This window comes from Mercenaria mercenaria, chromosome 12, assembly GCF_021730395.1.
Source record: "Mercenaria mercenaria strain notata chromosome 12, MADL_Memer_1, whole genome shotgun sequence".
NCBI classification, from domain to species: Eukaryota; Metazoa; Mollusca; class Bivalvia; order Venerida; family Veneridae; genus Mercenaria; species Mercenaria mercenaria.
In genome coordinates, this window is record NC_069372.1 from 40,621,147 (window position 1) to 40,641,176 (window position 20,030).

At 34.7% G+C, this 20,030-nt stretch overlaps 1 protein-coding gene across 3 annotated transcripts in view; it reads left to right on the forward strand.

The window, feature by feature from the left end:
* LOC123534954 (uncharacterized) overlaps window positions 1–20,030 on the forward strand; it is a 71,234-nt gene that overhangs the window by 42,004 nt on the left and 9,200 nt on the right. For all 3 annotated transcript variants that reach the window (XM_053519808.1, XM_053519809.1, XM_053519810.1), the window contains 21 exons: window positions 2,338–2,467; window positions 2,857–3,041; window positions 3,551–3,713; window positions 4,230–4,381; window positions 4,745–4,875; window positions 5,529–5,786; window positions 6,149–6,224; window positions 6,468–6,575; window positions 6,993–7,235; window positions 7,647–7,776; window positions 8,177–8,361; window positions 8,812–8,974; window positions 9,531–9,673; window positions 10,175–10,305; window positions 10,892–11,149; window positions 11,377–11,452; window positions 12,089–12,196; window positions 13,933–14,169; window positions 14,505–14,631; window positions 17,081–17,265; window positions 18,129–18,446. In XM_053519808.1, the coding sequence (XP_053375783.1) occupies window positions 2,338–2,467; window positions 2,857–3,041; window positions 3,551–3,713; window positions 4,230–4,381; window positions 4,745–4,875; window positions 5,529–5,786; window positions 6,149–6,224; window positions 6,468–6,575; window positions 6,993–7,235; window positions 7,647–7,776; window positions 8,177–8,361; window positions 8,812–8,974; window positions 9,531–9,673; window positions 10,175–10,305; window positions 10,892–11,149; window positions 11,377–11,452; window positions 12,089–12,196; window positions 13,933–14,169; window positions 14,505–14,631; window positions 17,081–17,265; window positions 18,129–18,446 (3,507 nt within the window). The remainder of the gene's footprint in view (window positions 1–2,337; window positions 2,468–2,856; window positions 3,042–3,550; window positions 3,714–4,229; window positions 4,382–4,744; window positions 4,876–5,528; window positions 5,787–6,148; window positions 6,225–6,467; window positions 6,576–6,992; window positions 7,236–7,646; window positions 7,777–8,176; window positions 8,362–8,811; window positions 8,975–9,530; window positions 9,674–10,174; window positions 10,306–10,891; window positions 11,150–11,376; window positions 11,453–12,088; window positions 12,197–13,932; window positions 14,170–14,504; window positions 14,632–17,080; window positions 17,266–18,128; window positions 18,447–20,030) is intronic.

The window sequence follows — 20,030 nt, forward strand, 5'->3', positions numbered from 1 at the left end:
TCCCGTTAAAAATCTTATTTAATCGATCACTATCTGAGCAAATATATCCGAATCCATGGAAACTAGCAAATGTTATGCCAATCTTTAAAAAGGGCGAAAAATCTTCGCCTTCCAACTATAGACCCATTTCCCTAATAAGCTGTTTAGGTAAAGTAATGGAAAGAATCATGTTCAAGAATATATATAATCATCTCCATTCCAACAACCTTGTATACAAACATCAGTCTGGCTTCCTACCTGGCCATTCCACAGTCTACTTTCTAACTAATTGATATCTATAATCAAATATGTAAATCCATTGACGAAAAACAACCGACATGTATGGTATTTTGTGACATATCTAAGGCATTTGATAGAGTTTGGCATAAGGGGTTAATATTCAAACTTAGAAAGTATGGTATCCCGGGCAATATTCTCAGCTGGATAGATAACTACTTAAAAGACCGTTCTCAAAAAGTATTCGTCAGACAATCATTTTCTGATACAAAATATGTGAATGCTGGGGTTCCTCAAGGATCAGTGCTTGGTCCCTTACTATTTTTAGTTTACGTTAATGATATTGCTGAGTCACTTATAAGTACTACTCGTCTATTTGCCGACGACAGCTCCCTTGCAGTTTCTACCAACAACATTCCTCTCATGGAAGAAATGTTAAATTCTGATCTTGAAAAAATTTCTTCTTGGGCAAAGCAATGGCTGATCAAGTTTAACCCAGCTGTTCTTCGGGCTATCTAATTCCATGAAACCATCCCTTATTTTTGAAAATACACCGCTTAGATTTGTCGACCATCTTAAACATTTAGGAATTACCTTCAGCCAAGATGGCAAATGGCATGACCATATCAATAATATTTTGGCATCAGCATCGAAAGTCAATTAAAATACAAACTGAAACGCGTTACACTAAATCAAATTTATATAGCTTACTTAAGACCTCTTTTTGAATACGCATCAATTGTTTGGGACAGTTGCACGGAATATGAAAAGAACTCTCTGGACAAAATTCAATATGAAGCTGCCAGAATAGTGACAGGTCTCACGCGTTCCGTATCAATAGAACGTCTTACACAAGAAATAGGTTGGGTCTCCTTGTCAGATCGTAGAAAAATTCAAAAACTGAATCTGATTTACAAATATAAGAATGGTCTATTGCCAGAATACCTTAGGGAACTTTTTCCCAACTCTGTTGAAGATTCGACTCCATATAACTTACGAAACAATTGTGACATCGTCACGCTATCAAGACGTACTGAAATGTACTCTAAATCTGTCGTCCCGTCATCACTGAATCTATTTAATGACGTACAGGTTTACATAAAAAATACAGGACGATTCCATCAACAAGTATAATTAATGGTCACAGATTACATGTAGTATCTATTTCAACAGGGGGTCGAGCATCGCGGGGACGGCCTTCGGTTGGGGGGGGGGGGGGGGGGGGGGGGGGGGGGGGGGCGGTAGCGTTGGTGGCATTGTAACAGAAGTACAACCATAGTTTTTGTATAATCATTTTTTCCCTTTTTGTTTCCACTTTTTCTTTTCTTTTTTGTTTGTATAACTGAAACATTTTTCTATGTGTTTTTCCTCATTTCTTTAAATTATAAAAACCTCCATTAGTTTAATCTACAATTATTTGACGCAGTGGGAAGGGCTGCTTATAATGTTGGTATAACTTAAAGTCCAGCCCATTTGCTATTTTCATACTTCTGTATTACATATGTGTATATTATGTATATAATGAAAATATGCAATAAAATATGATTAAACTAAAACTAAACTAAAGCGCATCGTTCACTCATTTTAGGTGAAACAACAACAACAAAATGTCTCTCAAATTGAAAGTGACCAGTCGTACTCATTTATTGACATAGAGTTTTTGTATCGAAATAAAAAGCCCTAAATATTGTGCAACGCTTTTGAAAAAATGATGCAAATCAGCTTTCTTCTCGCCCTTTTAGCTAGGTCTAGCACCTGTTTTCACTCACTCCGTCATTTTCAGTATCATATAAACATTCTTTACCAAATTTGGTGGAAATTAACATGTTGAAAAAATTCACCCAAATTGTGGGCGAGTCACATTAAGGTACCATGTCAGCGTCACACTAATTTTAAATAATCTTTGTCATGCTATTTTGAAAACTTTTATTATTTTTGTTGACTTCCATCCGTCTTTTCATTGTCAAGTGTATACATTATACCACGACATAAGGAAATGAATGAAACCATTTTAAATTTAGCACTTTTAGAAAATAAAGAAATATACTTCTGTTGTTCAGTCAAACTACTGTATAATTGCATATAAAGTATGTAAAAGCACGTGACTTGTATTTTGTTCAGGTTCTTACGACTTCTTTGGACTAAACCATTACACTTCTGTGTGGGTGTCTCACCACACGTGCAATATTTCCGATAGCTCTTACAACTGCGACAGAGAACTCAATGAAGATAAAAACCCAAACTGGCTAGGGTAATGATATTCTGAATTTATAATCATATTAGAACTTAGTACAGTCTAAAATGAAACGTATCAAGCTGATGATTTCTCAAAAAAGCTATATTGAAAACTGTTATAATCACAATGGTTTATCTTTCACTAATATTTTCGAATTCCATTCTACCGCGAATATTTAAAAGATCGCTAATATGTCTGTTATATGTTTATCAAACCGCAAATTATTACTCTCGCGAAATTCTACAGTACTTTGAATAAAGTTTATACGGTGAATAAGCTCACAATATTACGTATCTAAAATTAAATCGCTATTGCTCTCTCTCGATGATACTTTTGCAACAACTACTTTGTTATATAGCATGCCATATTGTTTAAAATTTGCACATGTTTCTGCTGTTTTGAAGATCTGGATCAGACTGGTTGAAGGTAACACCTTGGGGAATACGGAGAATGTTAAACTGGATCAAAGATCAGTACGGAGATGTACCTGTCTATATCACCGAAAACGGGGTCTCTGATAGGAATGGTTCGCTAAATGACCAACACAGAATATATTTCTATAAAAACTATATCAACAATGTTTTAAAAGGTATACTATGTTCTTCGATTATATTTTGTTATACTGATGTAGATATTGCAAAGTGCAGTCGATAAATCTTTTCCCGAAGTTTCAGTAATAATTGGTCATAATGCGGTAGGGTTTTAAATACGGAAGTATAAGTTTCGAAGTGCAATCATTTCATCCCTTTGTTGTTTTTTTTTTGTTTTGTTGCTTTTGTTTTACCTACATAATTTATGTCATATTGCGACTTTTCGATGCTGACGACCAGTTCAAACTCTCGTCGTAGACTAATAAATTGAAAAAGACACCGGCTGCTTTGAAATCAAAAGGACCAGTTCAGCTCTGTTCAAGTTATACTTTTAAAGTAAAAATTGTCTATTTTCTGTCTGCAAGTTCCAACGTGAAGGTGAGGATGATGGATCTTTAAACTTTGTGTTAAATTAGATTACTTTATAACTATTTTGTATCGTTTATTATAATTATGGATAGCAGATTGGCAGCATAATTCAGTAATTTGAGATCTTTTTCTTATTCAGCCGTTAAAATCGACGGATGCAATGTCAAGGGATATACAGCATGGTCTTTGATGGACAACTTTGAGTGGGCACGCGGTTATACAGAGAGATTTGGTCTGCATTTCGTAAACTTCTCTGATCCTGAAAGGACAAGGACTCCAAAGGCATCAGCAGTGTGGTATAGGTAACACACCTTTGTTGAAAATTATTATAGTTGAAGACATATATATATGTTGTTTGCAAAGTAGTTTAGGTGTTAAAACTAACATGTACAGTCCTGTAAGATGTGGCGACCGAAAACTATTCTTGCATTTTAAACATCTTTTTATGTAATGATTAGGGAGGATTTAATAATGTTCAAAAAATTATTATTTATCTAAACACCGACACAATTATAGGATATAAGGCGACTTTCCAGCTTTTGATGGTGGAGTAAGACCCTAAGTGCCCCTCCGTGCATTATTGCATCACGAGTAACCATCGACCTTCCGTAAGCCAGCTAAATGGCTTCAAATGTCTCAGATCTGCAAGTCTGTAACAATCGAAACAAAACGGTTTTTGTTGCTATTAAGTTGTGCGTGATAAATGAATTGTAATGACATTGACTTTAGAAAAATGACATTAGTTTTATTTCGTCTGTTTTGTCCGTTTTGATACTTCATCTAATTCCATTCATTGTTGTTGACAATTTCCTTTCTAGAAATGTTATAAGCAACAATGGATTCCGTGGAGTTGACTTAGATGGTAATATGCCGCAAGAAAACGAGTTTCTGAAAGAAAATTTTCCTGACGATTTTGTATGGAGTGCAGCAACTGCCGCCTATCAAGTAGAGGGTGGATGGAACGAAGGAGGTACTTATACATTGGGATATAAACTAGAGTACATCACAAGTTAGTGTACAGTAGAATACAGATTACACATATATTCGGGCATATTTGAAATGCTGTGTATTATTTTACGGGCTAAAGATATGTATAAACATTGAAAGCGCTACCAAGTAAAATTAGAAAACAATGGAGCATGCAGCGTTTTTGTTTCCAAAAAAAAACTAGTCTTCAAACCTTTACATGTAACATACAGCACAAGGAACTTTTATTACGTTTAACATTATATACCTCATATATTGTTACAGGAACTGTTGACCATATACTTATTTGACAGGGAAATATTGAATACAGCCACAGTCTGTATACTTGTAACTAAATGTATTTCAGGACGTGGGCCAAGTATATGGGACACATTCTCTCATAAGCCTGGCAATGTGGACAACAATGACAATGGCGACATGGCATGCTACAGCTACAAGTATTATGAAAAGGATGTGAAAATTCTTAAAGCACTAGGGGTGTGTCTGTCAATATCTTCCGATGATATATGTATATGGATATATTTTTGTCAGTTATTAACATTTATTATAACGTATAGTCATGCTGAAGACTTCGGTGGATGTAACTAATATACAGCTTCGTTCACGTATTATTATACCCCTGTAATATTTCGAAATAAATTGCCCAAACTTACCTTTTTTTGAAGAAAGACTATTCTGTACATAGAAGTAATAAACTCTAAAAAATATTTGTAAAATAGTGACACAATACAAATGTATTAATCATATTTGGTAGGACATTAGTCTGGTCAAAATGGTGTTTTACATTATCTTAAACTAAACGAATATTCAACTTAATATTCTAGGGGAGATAAGTCAAGATTTTGAAAAAGCATACATGCCCATAGTTTACAATATTCTAACTCCTTAGCCATCAGTGCTTCAGTCAATTTACGTATATCAAGTAACAGCCTGTCTCGCTGCTTTTTTATGCACAAGAAATTGTTATTTTTTGTACTTTTCAATAATATTAATTGATCATGTTTGCGTAAAACTTCGACAGCTTAGAGGTAGTTTAACATATGAGAATGGAGATAGACTAAACCTTTCTTTAAGAAGAACTTATTTTACAGCAGTGTCATCCAAATAATGCTCAGCTAATATCATTTCAGGTCAGTCACTATCGGTTCTCGATATCGTGGCCTCGAATATTCCCAAATGGTTATGGTGACGTTCCCAACAAGGAAGGTATAGATTACTACAACAGGTTGATAGATGCTCTCCTGGATGCTGGCATAACTCCTATGATAACATTGTATCACTGGGATCTACCACAGGCATTGGAGAACTACGGAGGATGGAGAAATGAAACTACGGCTGTTCATTTTGCCGCTTATGCTGATGTTTGTTTCAATGCTTTTGGAGACAGGGTATTCGACATATTGCACTCTGTCTCTTTCTGGTTGCCTAATCGATGATTTGCTAGAATAATAAGTGTTTTTGATATTGTTTATAATGTTCTTAGTTATATGATTTCATGTCGGCTTTGTCATTTTGCTGAGGATGAGGTCAATTGCCAAAGGTCAATACGACTGCCAAAGGACGAATGATAAGTCTATAATGAAATCACTTGATAAAATTGTAATGAGATTGCGAAAGCGACAGTGTTTGTAAAATATTAGATAGCATAAAGGAGGTTATAATGCTTAAAATCTGTTTCTGTCTTTATGATTACTTTATCCCGTATTTGAATTTAGATATATTTTCTAGGAGATATTTTTTTTGGTTTTAGGTAAAGTTCTGGATAACGCTGAACGAGCCATGGGTTGTATCATTATTGGGACACGAGTATGCAGCCATGGCACCTGGTACATACTTTCATTTTGTAATCAAGTTGTTGTAATTACAGATAACGATTGTTTTTATTTTTTTAACAAATAGATATCAAATATTTAGCTATGGCATTTTTCTGTCATTACTTTTATAGTCCCTTCTTCCACAGAAAAAACCAAGAAAAAAACAACAACAAAAAGAAACATAAACACATCTCCCCTTTTCAATAGAGTAGGTTTTTGGTGGCATTGTTGTGGCAGCAACATTTTTATTTATAGGTTTGAAGACAAGTGGTACAGCCATATACAAAGTTTCGCGAACTCTTATTCTAGCCCATGCTAAGGCTTATAGAGTATATGACAAGACTTACAGAGCCACACAACACGGTAAACTGATTTTCAAGACATTTAAGAATCAGATAAATACCCACAGATACTTACAGATTTAGTGAACATTTTCAGTATCTTTGAACAAAAAGTGCTGATAATTAAAAATGATTATGGCACCTTTTGGTCCAACGGAATGATTTTTTTATCTATCACAAAATATGACTCGTGCATATAAAGATATAATTAATTATCAAATACAATGTATATGAAATAGTCAAGCGAGGAATATTTTTTTTTCCAGATTTCAAAGGCTTTTTAAAATCTGAATGTTTTGCTCTACAGTTATACTTATGTCAATAAGTTTGAATCAAGTACCCGTTTTAAATTAAAAAAAAAAATCAGAAGATTTCTCATATTTGCAAATTATCTTTATATACTTATACATTGTACATGTTGTGTAACATTTCTCTACAGGACAGGTTGGAATAACTATGAATTGTGATTGGTGGGTACCGAAGAATCCATCTAACCCAGATGATAAGAACGCTGCAGAGCGAGGTCTTCAGTTCCATCTTGGATGGTTTGCCCATCCAATTTATGTAAATGGTGATTACCCAGACATCATGAAACAACAAATTGATAGAAGAAGCAAAGAACAGGGTCTGAACAAATCCAGGCTTCCACCATTTTCAGAGGAAGAAAAACGCTTAATAAATGGTTAGTTGCTTCACTTCTTTGTTCCCATCATAAAACTCATGATATTGTTTTAAAGTGCATCGTTCACACATTTTAGGTGAAAAAACACACAACATTTCTCTCAACTCGTACAAACTTATTGACACAAAGTTTTTCTACCGAAATGAGTAACCAAAAAAGTTGTGCAACGCTTTTGAAAAAATGAGGAAAATTAGCTTCTTCTTGTCCTTTAACCTATATCTAATGCTTATTTTCACTCACTTCGTCATTTTCTGTCTTTTTCTTTCAAGTGTATATGTTATACCACGAGAAACCATTTAAGGTTTAGCACTTTTAGAAATTAAAGAAAATACTTTTGTTGTTCAATCAAAATACTGTACAATTGCTTATATGATATGTAAAAAGCACGTGTCTTATATTTTGTTACAACAGGTACTTACGACTTCTTTGGACTAAACCATTACACTTCTGTGTTGGTGTCTCACCACAAGTGCAATATTTCCGATAGCTCTTATAACTGCGACAGAGAACTTAATGAAGATAAAGACCCAAACTGGCTAGGGTAATAATATTTTGATCTTATAGACATATTAGAACTAAGTACAGTCTAAAATGAAATGTATTAATTAAGCTGATGATTTCTTAAATAAGCTATACTGAAAACTGTTTTTATTCACAATGGTTTATCTTTCGCTAATATTCGCGAATTCAAATCTACCTCGAATAGTAAGAAGCATAATCCTATTAACGTTAATATTAGTGATCTTTAACAGATCGCGAAACATTACTGATGCGAAAATTTTGAAGTCTACAGTACTTGGAATAAATAAGCTCACACTATGACTGCTAAAAACTAAATCGCTAATGCTCTCTCTCAGTTATATTTTTGCCATAATCTAACTACTTTATTCTACAGCATGCTATATTGTTTAATAATGACACATGTTTCTGCTGTTTTAAAGGTCTGGATCAGACTGGTTGAAGGTAACACCTTGGGGAATACGGAGATTGTTAAACTGGATCAAAGATCAGTACGGAGATGTCCCTGTCTATATCACCGAAAATGGGGTCTCTGATAGGAATGGTTCGCTCAATGACCAGCACAGAATATATTTCTATAAAAACTATATCAACAATGTTTTAAAAGGTATGTTCTTTGATTATCTTTTGTCTAATACTGATGTAGATACTGCAAAAGCAATCGATATGACTCTTCCCGAACTTCGTATTAAATACTGAAGTATATGTTTCGAAGTGCATCGCTTTGTTTTATTGTTGTTCTTGTTGTACCTACATAATTAATGTCATATTGTGACTTTTCAATGTTGAGGGCCAGTTCAGACTCTCGTCGGAGATTAATAATTAGAAAGTGACAGCAGCTGCATTGAAATCAAAAGGACCAGTTCAGTTCTTATTCGGTTTATTTTTAAAGCAAAAATTGGCAATTGTCTGCCGAAAGTTCCTACGTGAAGGTAAGGATGATAGAACTCCATATTTTGTATTAGAAAAATCATTTTATGAATATTTTGTATAGTTTATTATTACGGAAAGCTGATTGGCAGCATAATTCAATAACGTCAGAATTTTTCTTATTCAGCCATTAAAATTGACGGTTGCAATGTCAAGGGATATACAGCATGGTCTTTGATGGACAACTTTGAGTGGGCACGCGGTTATGCAGAAAGATTTGGTCTACATTTTGTAAACTTCTCTGATCCTGAAAGAACTAGGATTCCGAAGGCATCAGCGTTATGGTATAGGTAACACACATTTGTTGAAAACTAGTGAAAGACATTTCTGAATGGAGTTTTCAAAGTAGCGTAGGTGTAAAAACTAACGTGTGCAGTCTTGTTAGGTATAGCGGCCGAAAATTTTCTTACATTTTAAAAATCATTTGTATGTAATTATTAGGGAGAAGTTTATAATGTTAAGATAATAATAAGCTGATCTACTTAATATTTTTCAAAATCTGAAAATGAATAACTGGTTCGTAAACGGAAACGTAAAACATACCACCGAAATAACGTCGACGTAATGTCACCAAAATATCGCAAGATTCTGCACTATGCCAGTGCACTTCCGTCTTTAATGTCTGCATTAACTTTTTATCGTAGAAACTTTTTCTGACTAGTGCAAAACTATATTCATACAAAGATTTCCTTTTTACAGTTCTTCACTGTCTGCTGTTCCATGTCAATTCTCATTATTATCTTTAATAATATATTGTACATGCAACAAAGTACACGGTGGTAGTTTTTACGCAAGGTGGAAACGATGTTTTCAACTGAAAACTTTATATCGTCACATACTTTCCAGAAAGTTGGTAGAACGTCATGGTTTTGCGGAGGATACGCGACTTCAGTATCAGAATGAGATGTTATATGGACAATTTCCCAAAGACTTTACTTGGGCTGCAGCAACAGCTGCTTATCAGATAGAAGGTGGATGGAAAGAAGGTGGTAAGGTCTCACTCTCTATGGTTTCAGAAAAGAAGATTTTTAAAGATTTTCCTATATAATTCTACATTTTCTACAAAATATTCAAAGTGCGCAGTAAGCAGTGAGCAGTAGGCAGTAAGCACTAGGCAGTAAGCGGTAGGCAGTAAGCAGTAGGCAGTAAGCACTAGGCAGTAAGCAGTAGGCAGTAAGCACTAAGCAGTAAGCAGTAGGCAGTAAACACTAGGCAGTAAGCAGTAGGCAGTAAGCGGTAGGCAGTTAGTAGGACGCTATCGTTTATGGAATTCTATACTTCTCTCAACTGTACTACAGCAAACAATTACACTTATATTTTTCCAAAACTTGCCATCATTTTGTAATATAAGTATAAAAATGAATTTAATATAATATTAGCTTAAAATATAGGAATTTAACACATTCTTTTTTTATAAAAAAAATGCTGTAGTAAACCGAAGTTCAGTAGTTTCGTTTCGGTATGGAATACATAGGTGTGTACTTTTTTAGGACGTGGTTTAAGTATCTGGGATGTCTTCTCACAAACACCGGGGAACGTCCTGGAAAATGCTAACGGAAACATTGCAGACGACAGCTATCACAAATATCCTGAAGACATAAATCTTTTGAGAGCATTAAAGGTATGGGTTTTTTTTTTCTTTAACCATTCGTGGTAAGTTTGTTTAGTCAAGCTTTAACCGAGTATTGAATGTGATATTGAAATAAAGGTTAATTCTTCCATAAGATCTGCTGACGATTTGCGATCATTTATATCATCTGCAGGGTATATGCTTAAGGCTATTTTTTGAACATATGATAACAGCTTAACACAACGATTATATCATGCATTTTATGAGTCATTCTATAGTTAGATTGTAGTTTATAATTATAATAACGTATTCCAAATGTATATGTGTCAAAGAGATATATGTCTCATGTGACCAGCTTATTGGATTAGGGAGATGGGGCGGAATGTAATTGTTCTGACTAAAATTATTCACATATTTAAATGATGTAGAATAGGAGTTCTACCGGTATAATTTCTACACAAATATAATTATGCACTGAAGCAAAAATGAAGTATGGACGACTTCGTCACGGAAAAGATCTACATTGACAAGAAATCGGAATAAGGAATTACGCTGATTTTGTTGTGTTATCCCGACATATAGTGTGTTTCAGATACCCAAGTTTCAGAATTTAGCATAAAATGTACTATATTACCAGGTTACACACTACCGTTTCTCCATCTCTTGGCCGCGGATATTTCCAAACGGTTCTGGTACACCAAATCAAGCAGGCATAGACTACTATAACAAGGTGATAGACATGCTCCTTGCTGCAAACATAGTTCCCATGGTTACGCTGTATCACTGGGATCTCCCTCAAGCTATACAAAAGCATTATGGCGGTTGGATTAACAGGACCACGGCCGATTTGTTTAAGGATTATGCTGACGTCTGCTTCAGAGAATTTGGCGATCGGGTAAACTTCTGTTTTCTAGATTTTTTTTTCATAAATGTTTAGGAACATCTGGATGACGGAGACTGCATCTGACGGACAAAGTTTATACATTTTCTATTATACTTTCTTGAGAACAGAAAACGAATGATTTTTTTTTAAATAAGATAATGTAATATGAATTCATATAGTTAATTCATCAAAAAATCTCAAAGCGATAATTAAGCGCAATTTACCTCACAATGTTTCAGGTGAAGATATGGATAACATTGAACGAGCCCTGGGTTGTTTCATTTGCGGGATATGGAAACGGTGAAATGGCGCCAGGTATAAATATTCTTTAGATACATAGGCTACCCTATACCTTTTTTATTTCATGTAAAATGCCGAAATAATTACAGTTGTAAACTGGTAGCTTTTCTAAGCATGAATCTCGGCCTTTAACACTTCGCCCGGTGCCTGTAACATTGAATATTGACCACGTCGGAAATTGACCCCATTGAAATTTTGGCGGGGTCAATTCTCAACGTTGAAACAGGACGTTTTGATCAAACTTTTAATGTTGAAATGTTGACAGGGTCAATTATCAACGTTGGTCAATATTTAATGTTACACCGGCAAACGATTTTGGCTCTGCGACAAGTGCAGACCAAGATCAGCCTACAAATCCTTTCAGGCTGATCATGGTCTGCACTGTTCGCTATTCAGACAGTAATTTTTCAGGAAACAACCCTTTAGTTAATGAATGGTATTGTCCAAATTGAATGATAAACCTGTCGATTTTAGAAATTTAGCAGGGTAAGGGTTAATTGAATTCACTTTGGTTGTCTTCATTCACATTCTCTATTTTAATTATTTAATTAAATTACTCTACTGAATCCTTGTAGAATCAAGTTCTGTGCTACTTTACATATTATGAAACTTACACGTTTTGTGATCTATTAAACACATTTTTATTTATAGGCATAAATAAAACTGGGACGTTGGATTATGAAGCTGGACATACACAAATTATAGCCCACGCAAAGGCTTATAGGTTGTACGAGAGGAAATATAAAACTTCCCAACAAGGTAGGATAAGTACGAGCGAAAATATAAAATTTACCTTGTTAAGATATGTGAGAGAGAAAATATAAAATTTCCCTACTAGGTGGGATATGTACGAGAGAACATATAAAATGACACAAAGCAGGATATAAACGTGCGAAAATTTTCCACGATAGGATATGTAAGAGAAAAAATATAAAATTACCCGACAAGAAGCGATATGTACGAGCGAAAATATGAAATTTCTCAACAAGGTAGGTTATGTACGAGAGAAAATATAAAATGCCCCAACAAGATACGATATGCAAGATAGTCAAACGGTAGGATACGTAAGAGAGAAAGTATAAAATGACCCAACAAGGTAGAATATGTACGATAGAAACTGTAAACTGTAAATTGTCCCAAGGTAGGATACGTTTAAAAAAAAAGAAAATATGAAATGTATCAAAGAAGTAAGGCATGCACGACAGAAATTATGAAATGTTTAAATAAGGTACAACATATACGACTAGAAAACAATGTAGGGTATGTACGACAAGAAATACAAAATGTTCCATTAAGGTAAGGCATGTACGAGAAGAACTATAGAATGTCCAAACAAGGTAAGGCACATTGGAGATGAACTATAAAATGTCTGAACAAGGCAGAACATATACGATAGGAACTATAAAATGTCCCAACAAGGTTTCAATTCAATTCAATTCAATTTTATTCAGGTTATAAGAATACAATATCACAATATAAAAACATACATCACATAAACATATACGTGTTCAATTAAAAGGCAATAATTGTTCTGAAAACATGGTGCTTATAAATAATCGTATGCAAATTCGATCTTATAGCTTATAGATAAGGTTACATGCATATAGGAGAAGAACTATAAAATGTCCCAACAAAGTATGGCAGAACTATAAAATGTCCCAACAAGGTAAGGCATGTACGAGAAGAGCTATAAAATGTCCAAACTAGGTAAGGCATATACGAGATGAACTATAAAATGTCCAAACAAGGTAAGGCATATACGAGATGAACTATAAAATGTCCAAACAAGGTAAGGCATATACGAGATGAACTATAAAATGTCCAAACAAGGTAAGGCATATACGAGAAGAACTATAAAATGTCCAAACAAGGTAAGGCATATACGAGAAGAACTATAAAATGTCCAAACAAGGTAAGGCATATACGAGAAGAACTATAAAATGTCCAAACAAGGTAAGGCATATACGAGATGAACTATAAAATGTCCAAACAAGGTAAGGCATATACGAGAAGAACTATAAAATGTCCAAACAAGGTAAGGCGTATACGAGATGAACTATAAATTGTCTTAACAAGGTAGAACATATATAAGATAGGAATTATAAAATCTCTGTTCAAGGTAGGGATATACAAGAGGAATTATAAAATCTCGATAAGGTAAGGCATAAACGAATGGAAAGACATGATTTGTCAGCAAGGTTTAACGTTTTTTGAAAGGAAAAATAAGATTTTAGTAAGGTATGACATGCGAGAGAATAAATAAAGCATGTATACGAAAGTAGAGAAATACAATGATGATAGAGTTTAAGGTAATAAAGTCTGGTTTGACTTGATTGAATATAAGGTCACGGTTCTTGCGAAAGTCCATGCAGTTTTCGAATAATATTTATAATAGTAAGAAGACTTTTTTTTAGGTTTTATGGTATTGTAAAACTTTGTAGTGTACGTATAATGACAATAAAAAAAACACCTAAAATCGTTTCTACTTGTTCTAGGTACGGTTGGTATCACGTTGAACTGTGACGCAGCTATACCAAAGAATCCTAACAGTACACTAGATCATGAGGCAGCAGACAGAAGAACACAGTTCCATCTTGGCTGGTTCGCTCACCCTGTCTTTGTTGATGGTGACTATCCAACCGTCATGAGACAAAAGGTTGATAAGAAGAGTGAAAATTTAAGCCATTCAAGATTGCCAAGGTTTACTGATGAGGAAAAAGCTATGATCAAAGGTACAAATTGTATTTATTCTTTTAAGTTTTTATCGTTTTATTTTAGCATTTGAGTGAAATAAACAGTCTCTTTCAAGTTCGTTTTGTGGGAAAAGTTAATCGTTTTGCTAGTTGCCCGGCATAGCAGAGACAAGAATCCATGGCATTTGAAACGAGTTACTTTTACACTATCCACGATGCCCATTATCCGCTGTTAAAATGATCTCTAGTTTATATAATCTCATTTACCATATATTTTATTGCAGAAAATTAGACAATATTAATGTTTAAATATTCAAGATACTGATGGTAAACAATACGATAAAATAAAACATAATGTGCATTTGTTTTCTAAGGATCTTCCGACTTCTTCGGTATAAACCAGTACACAGCAGTGCGAGTAGCAGATGCCGAGTTACCTACAGACCACACATATTATAATGACATGGACGTAATACAGGATGTAGATCCGAGTTGGCCACCGTAAGTATAGTCCGTAGGAATTTTATGATAAAATCGAAATGGTTTGAAAGCATCAACTGGTTTTATTCATTCGAATGAAAAGAACGTCTGTAAAAGCGACTAAGCCACACATCGTGACGTGAGATTAAAAAAAAACTAAAAAAAACAACAAACAACCGTTTACTTTTATTTACACTTATGTCGCATATTTGATATTCTAATAATGTATTTTTATCGAATTCTGTTGAAAATAGTTGTTTTCTTTATAAACTAAAAATAAAAACATTCGTCTACTATTTCTGATAAGGGTTTCCTGGTTTATAAAAAAGAATGAAATTCCGTTTAGCGAGCACCATGCTAACATTACGTGACAGTGAGAGAAAATAACACCAATTAGTATTATACATTTTCGTCGGGAAGTCGATTCCTAGACCCGAAAAAATTTGTTTTTGAAACTGTATTTATCACATGTTTGACGTCGCGGGAGCCATTAAATAAAAATGATTATACACGTGTAGTGTAATAAAGCTTTGACGTCGACGTCGTTTATAGTATAGGAGAAGTTGATCCAATTGACTTGTTTATATAGTAAAAGAAAGTAGAATTTTTGATGTTTCGACAGGAAAGGCTAACATTTGATAAAAAGAATATTACATTTGTGACTTTTCACATTGAATTTATTACACACTTTTCTTTGTTAAGTCAACGTTTACGCGACCAATATGTTCAGAATTGGAACGATATTTTAAGTAACCAGACAAAGATGCAATACTATGTAAAGTTTAAAACAGATTTCAAATTTGAAAAATATTTCGATGTTTTACAAAGTGAAAAAGTTAGAATAGACTGTCTTTTGAACATTTACGCCAAAAATTAATCAAAAATAGTTCTTGGACATTTGTTACCAAATTTACAAATGTTATGTCTAGTTCAAATGTTAGAACCATTAAAAGTCTTGCAAAATATGTGTATAGTGCAATGAAAATTAGGAAGGAAAAACTTACAGTTATTGCTGCTTCTTAGAAATGTGTAATATTAATAATGTATATTGAAATTGTTTATTGTATGTATATATGTTCAGCCTCTTGGTCATATTTATTTATTTAATGTGTTTGCAAATGGCCAAAGGCATTGTATAAATGCTGATTTGCCAATAAACTGAAACTGAAACTGGAAATAATTTCAGTATCGATGGATTTAAAGATACTACCGATTCTATACGAAAATAAAAACAAAATAATTAAATAGAAACCTGAGAGAACAAACTTACACAAAGTATGTAATGCAAAGAAATAAAATGTTGGTCGGATGCAAGGTTCGAACCGTCAAAACCATCACTACAAAATGAATATACATCCATCCACTAAGCCTGCTGCGTCTTCAAGCCAACCATTTAGTTTAGTATATCTTTTATTTTAAACGAGAATGCTGCTGACCGTTTATTTACATATTGCTAAAAATAATCAAAGCCTTGAAATGTCTGATGGTTGCGAGTTTTTGGTACATTAAATTTATTTTCTGTTTAAATGCCAGTCTATGAATATACATGAATGAGAAACAAATACAAATTTAATGTGCCTCATATCTAACATGAACTCTGCCTGACCCAGCTTGTGATATAACCATGGGCTGGAATACTTTATCATTGATTGATCTTATATAATCTAAATGGTCAGTGTTAGTTAGCCTGGGAAGCCGTTGATAATATTTGTGCTTTGTCAGAAGAAATCATATCTAATACCTATGCATTAAAGATCACTTAATTTGCGCTAATTAGTGTTAATTAGCATTCATCGAGTTTCTGATATTATCAATGTCAATTTGCAGGTGTTAAAAAAGTTAGAAATTGTCAGACTGGATTCCCAGGCTAAGTGTGAGTGGATACAGGTTGAACAAGAACTGCTTGTTCATTGATAATTCATCCGCATTGTTCATGAATGGGACTATTTTGTGTAGCACATAAACATTCTTTGGATGTTATTCGGAATAAAATAAAGATGCTATGATTGTCAGAAATACACTTTAACTTTGGTAGCGGGATAAACCCGCAGCCCAAAACGCCATAATAATGTGCGATACCTATACTATGTGTGCGCTCTATTATTAGTGATGGAAGCAAAATATGCGCATGCGCAGTTTTGATTTGCTGCCCACGTGATGATAGTTTCTAAAAATACTGTCGCTTCTCGTTCTGTATTTATCAATGTTGCAACGGTTTATAAATGCGAAAACTCGAAAGTTCCCTGAATTCTAAAAACTAGAATTTGATCAACCATTAATATAAGTTTCATGTAAACACATGAAACAGTCGCGGCATTTTGCCTTTCAATGAAAAGTTATTTAAAACTCACAAGTCGCAATGTGTGGGTTAGTCTCTTTAAAGAAAATGCTCTGTGTCCAATCTCTTATGACAATCAAATGCAAAGTAAATTAAATACATCTTGATTTATCGTTCTGTATACCTGTTCAGGTCTGCGTCGAGCTGGCTGTACGTGACACCATTTGCCATACGGAATATACTAAACTGGATCAGGAAAGAATACGGAGATATTCCTATATACATAACCGAAAATGGATTGTCCGATTATAACGGCACATTGGAGGATTATCACAGGGTCTCCTATTATAGAAGTTACATAAACGAAGTTCTAAAAGGTATATATTTCTAAAAAAATCTTGATATGAGCCGCGCCATGGGAAAACCAACATAGTGGGTATGCGACCAGCATGGATCCAGACCAGCCTGCGCATCCGCGCAGTCTGGTCAGGATCCATGCTGTTCGCTAATAGTTTCTCCAATTCCAATAGGCTTTAAAAGCGAACAGCATGGAGCCTGACCAGACTGCGCGGATGCGCAGGCTGGTCTGGATCCATGCTGGTCGCATACCCACTATGTTGGTTTTCTCATGGCACGGCTCATACATCGCATTCTTTCAAAATAATCATTCATTATTCTTCTGTGAGAGACAACTTTTTTCTAAGACTACTTTTATAACTTGGAAAGTTTGAATGCAAGCATTTACAAATTGCATGATTTTTGTAGTCGTGTTAAAAGTAAAACGGGAAACCTTTCTTATATAACGTTGACATTCGTTGGAAGCAACATGTGTCATATTTATTTCCACAGTATCTGATGTATACCAATACAGCTTGAAACAGTGCCAATTACTACCTAAACAGTTACCCTAAGCCGAATAATCCCAGTTGCACCTAACCAGTGCAAGAATCTTATATTACCGGTATTAAAAATGTTGTTGTTTTGATGCTCGTATATAAAAAACAATATGAACCTGTTATTGAAGTGCTAGACTCGCGATGGCAATCGGCAGTTTCCGTTCGTTTACGTATCCTCCGTGTGCAATTTCGGCATTTTCCGCTTGTTACGATAAATGCCGAAATCTCGTACAGAGAATACGTAGTTGCAGATTATCAGGGTTTTCTTACCAAAATTATGACTATAGTTGTGAAATAGATTGCGACCTGTCATTTCATGTAAACGCACTGTAATTATATTGCAGCCATGCAGTTAGACAGAATCAACGTCAAAGGGTACACGGCTTGGTCACTTCTTGATAATTTCGAATGGGCACGAGGTTATACAGAAAGATTTGGTATACATTATGTCAACTTCTCGGATCCTGAACGTCCACGAACGCCGAAGCTTTCCGCAGGAGCGTACCGCGAAATAGTACTAAGAAGTGGATTTCCGGAACATCCCGTGAACCAGACTGATTGGCAGTATCAGGACGATTTCCTGTATGGGTTATTTCCGGAAAACTTTGCTTGGAGTGTTGCCACGGCAGCGTATCAAGTTGAAGGTGGATGGAACGAAGATGGTATGTTGTAAAGAATCCTTGAAATAGTACACAGTTTGTCTACATTTGATGATGATTGAAGAAATGCATTTGATCCGGGTTGTTTTTAGTTCACATGATATAAAAAATCAATCTCAGAAGTATTAGAAGAAACATGTAGAAGCTATCACAGGACAGACAAAACCAAGCATAAAAGGCATTGTATGAATAGTTGAACAATAACTACAAATTAATCCATTTTGATAAAGATATTTAGAGAATAATAGGTTAGTGCCGTAGATGAGAAAGTTTATCTGGCGAGGTTGAGGAGGTTATCGGGTGAGCCGAAGGCGAACCTGATAACGTCCGGAGCCGAGCCAGATAAACTTTCTCCATCTTAGGCACTAACCTATTATTCTATTTATCTTGTCATTACTTCATTTTCCGATATTTGGCAATTTATTTTACAAAAATAAGTGTGCGACAACCGCTTTAATGACGTCATATTCGTAATGACGTCACTTATATAATGACGTGATTACCGGCAAAATCGCAATAACTTCTTCGTTTTTGAATAAAAACTCATTATTTGACCACTCATTTTCTTAGTTCGGACACTTCCAACACAATGATGATGGTTTCGTTGCAAAATTTCTTATGACATCAATATCGACCATAAGGTCACATGATCAACTGACCGTATATCACTGGTCACATGATCAACTGACGGTATATCAAGAAAGATATACGGCACCCTGATATCGGGTCGAAAATATTGCAAGTGACAGGATAAAACAATTTATCCTGTCACTTGCAGTAGTTTCGACCCGATATCAGGGTGCCGTATATCTTTCTTGATATACCGTCAGTTGATCATGTGACCAGTGATATACGGTGAGTTGATCATGTGACCTTATGATCGATATTGTTGTCATAAGAAATTTTGCAACGAAACCATCATCATTGTGTTGGAAATGTCCGAACTAAGAAAATGAGTGGTCAGATAATGAGTTTTTATTCAAAAACGAAGAAGTTATTGCGATTTTGCCGGTAATCACGTCATTATATAAGTGACGTCATTACGAATATGACGTCATTAAAGCGGTTGTCGCACACTTATTTTTGTAAAATAAATTGCCAAATATCGGAAAATGAAGTAATGACAAGATAAATAGAATAATAGGTTAGTGCCTAAGATGGAGAAAGTTTATCTGGCTCGGCTCCGGACGTTATCAGGTTCGCCTTCGGCTCACCCGATAACCTCCTCCACCTCGCCAGATAAACTTTCTCATCTACGGCACTAACCTATTATTCTCTATATAAATTGTACTCATAAAAGGGGCATGATTGAGGTTTACACAATCCATTTCCAATAAACTTTTTGAAGACAAAATTTATCTATATTCGAACGCTCAAACGTTCGCTATAAGCATAAACTTGAAAATGTTAGATACTGTAAAATCATTTAATTTCGTCGGCATGAAATTTCGTGGTTTTGGTCATAATGGGAATTTCGTGGGGACATGAATTCGTGGATTTCAACTTTTGAACATAAAACGAATTTTACTTGTTCGATGGGAATAAATTTCGTGGATTGACTTTACCACGAAATCCACGAAAATTAGT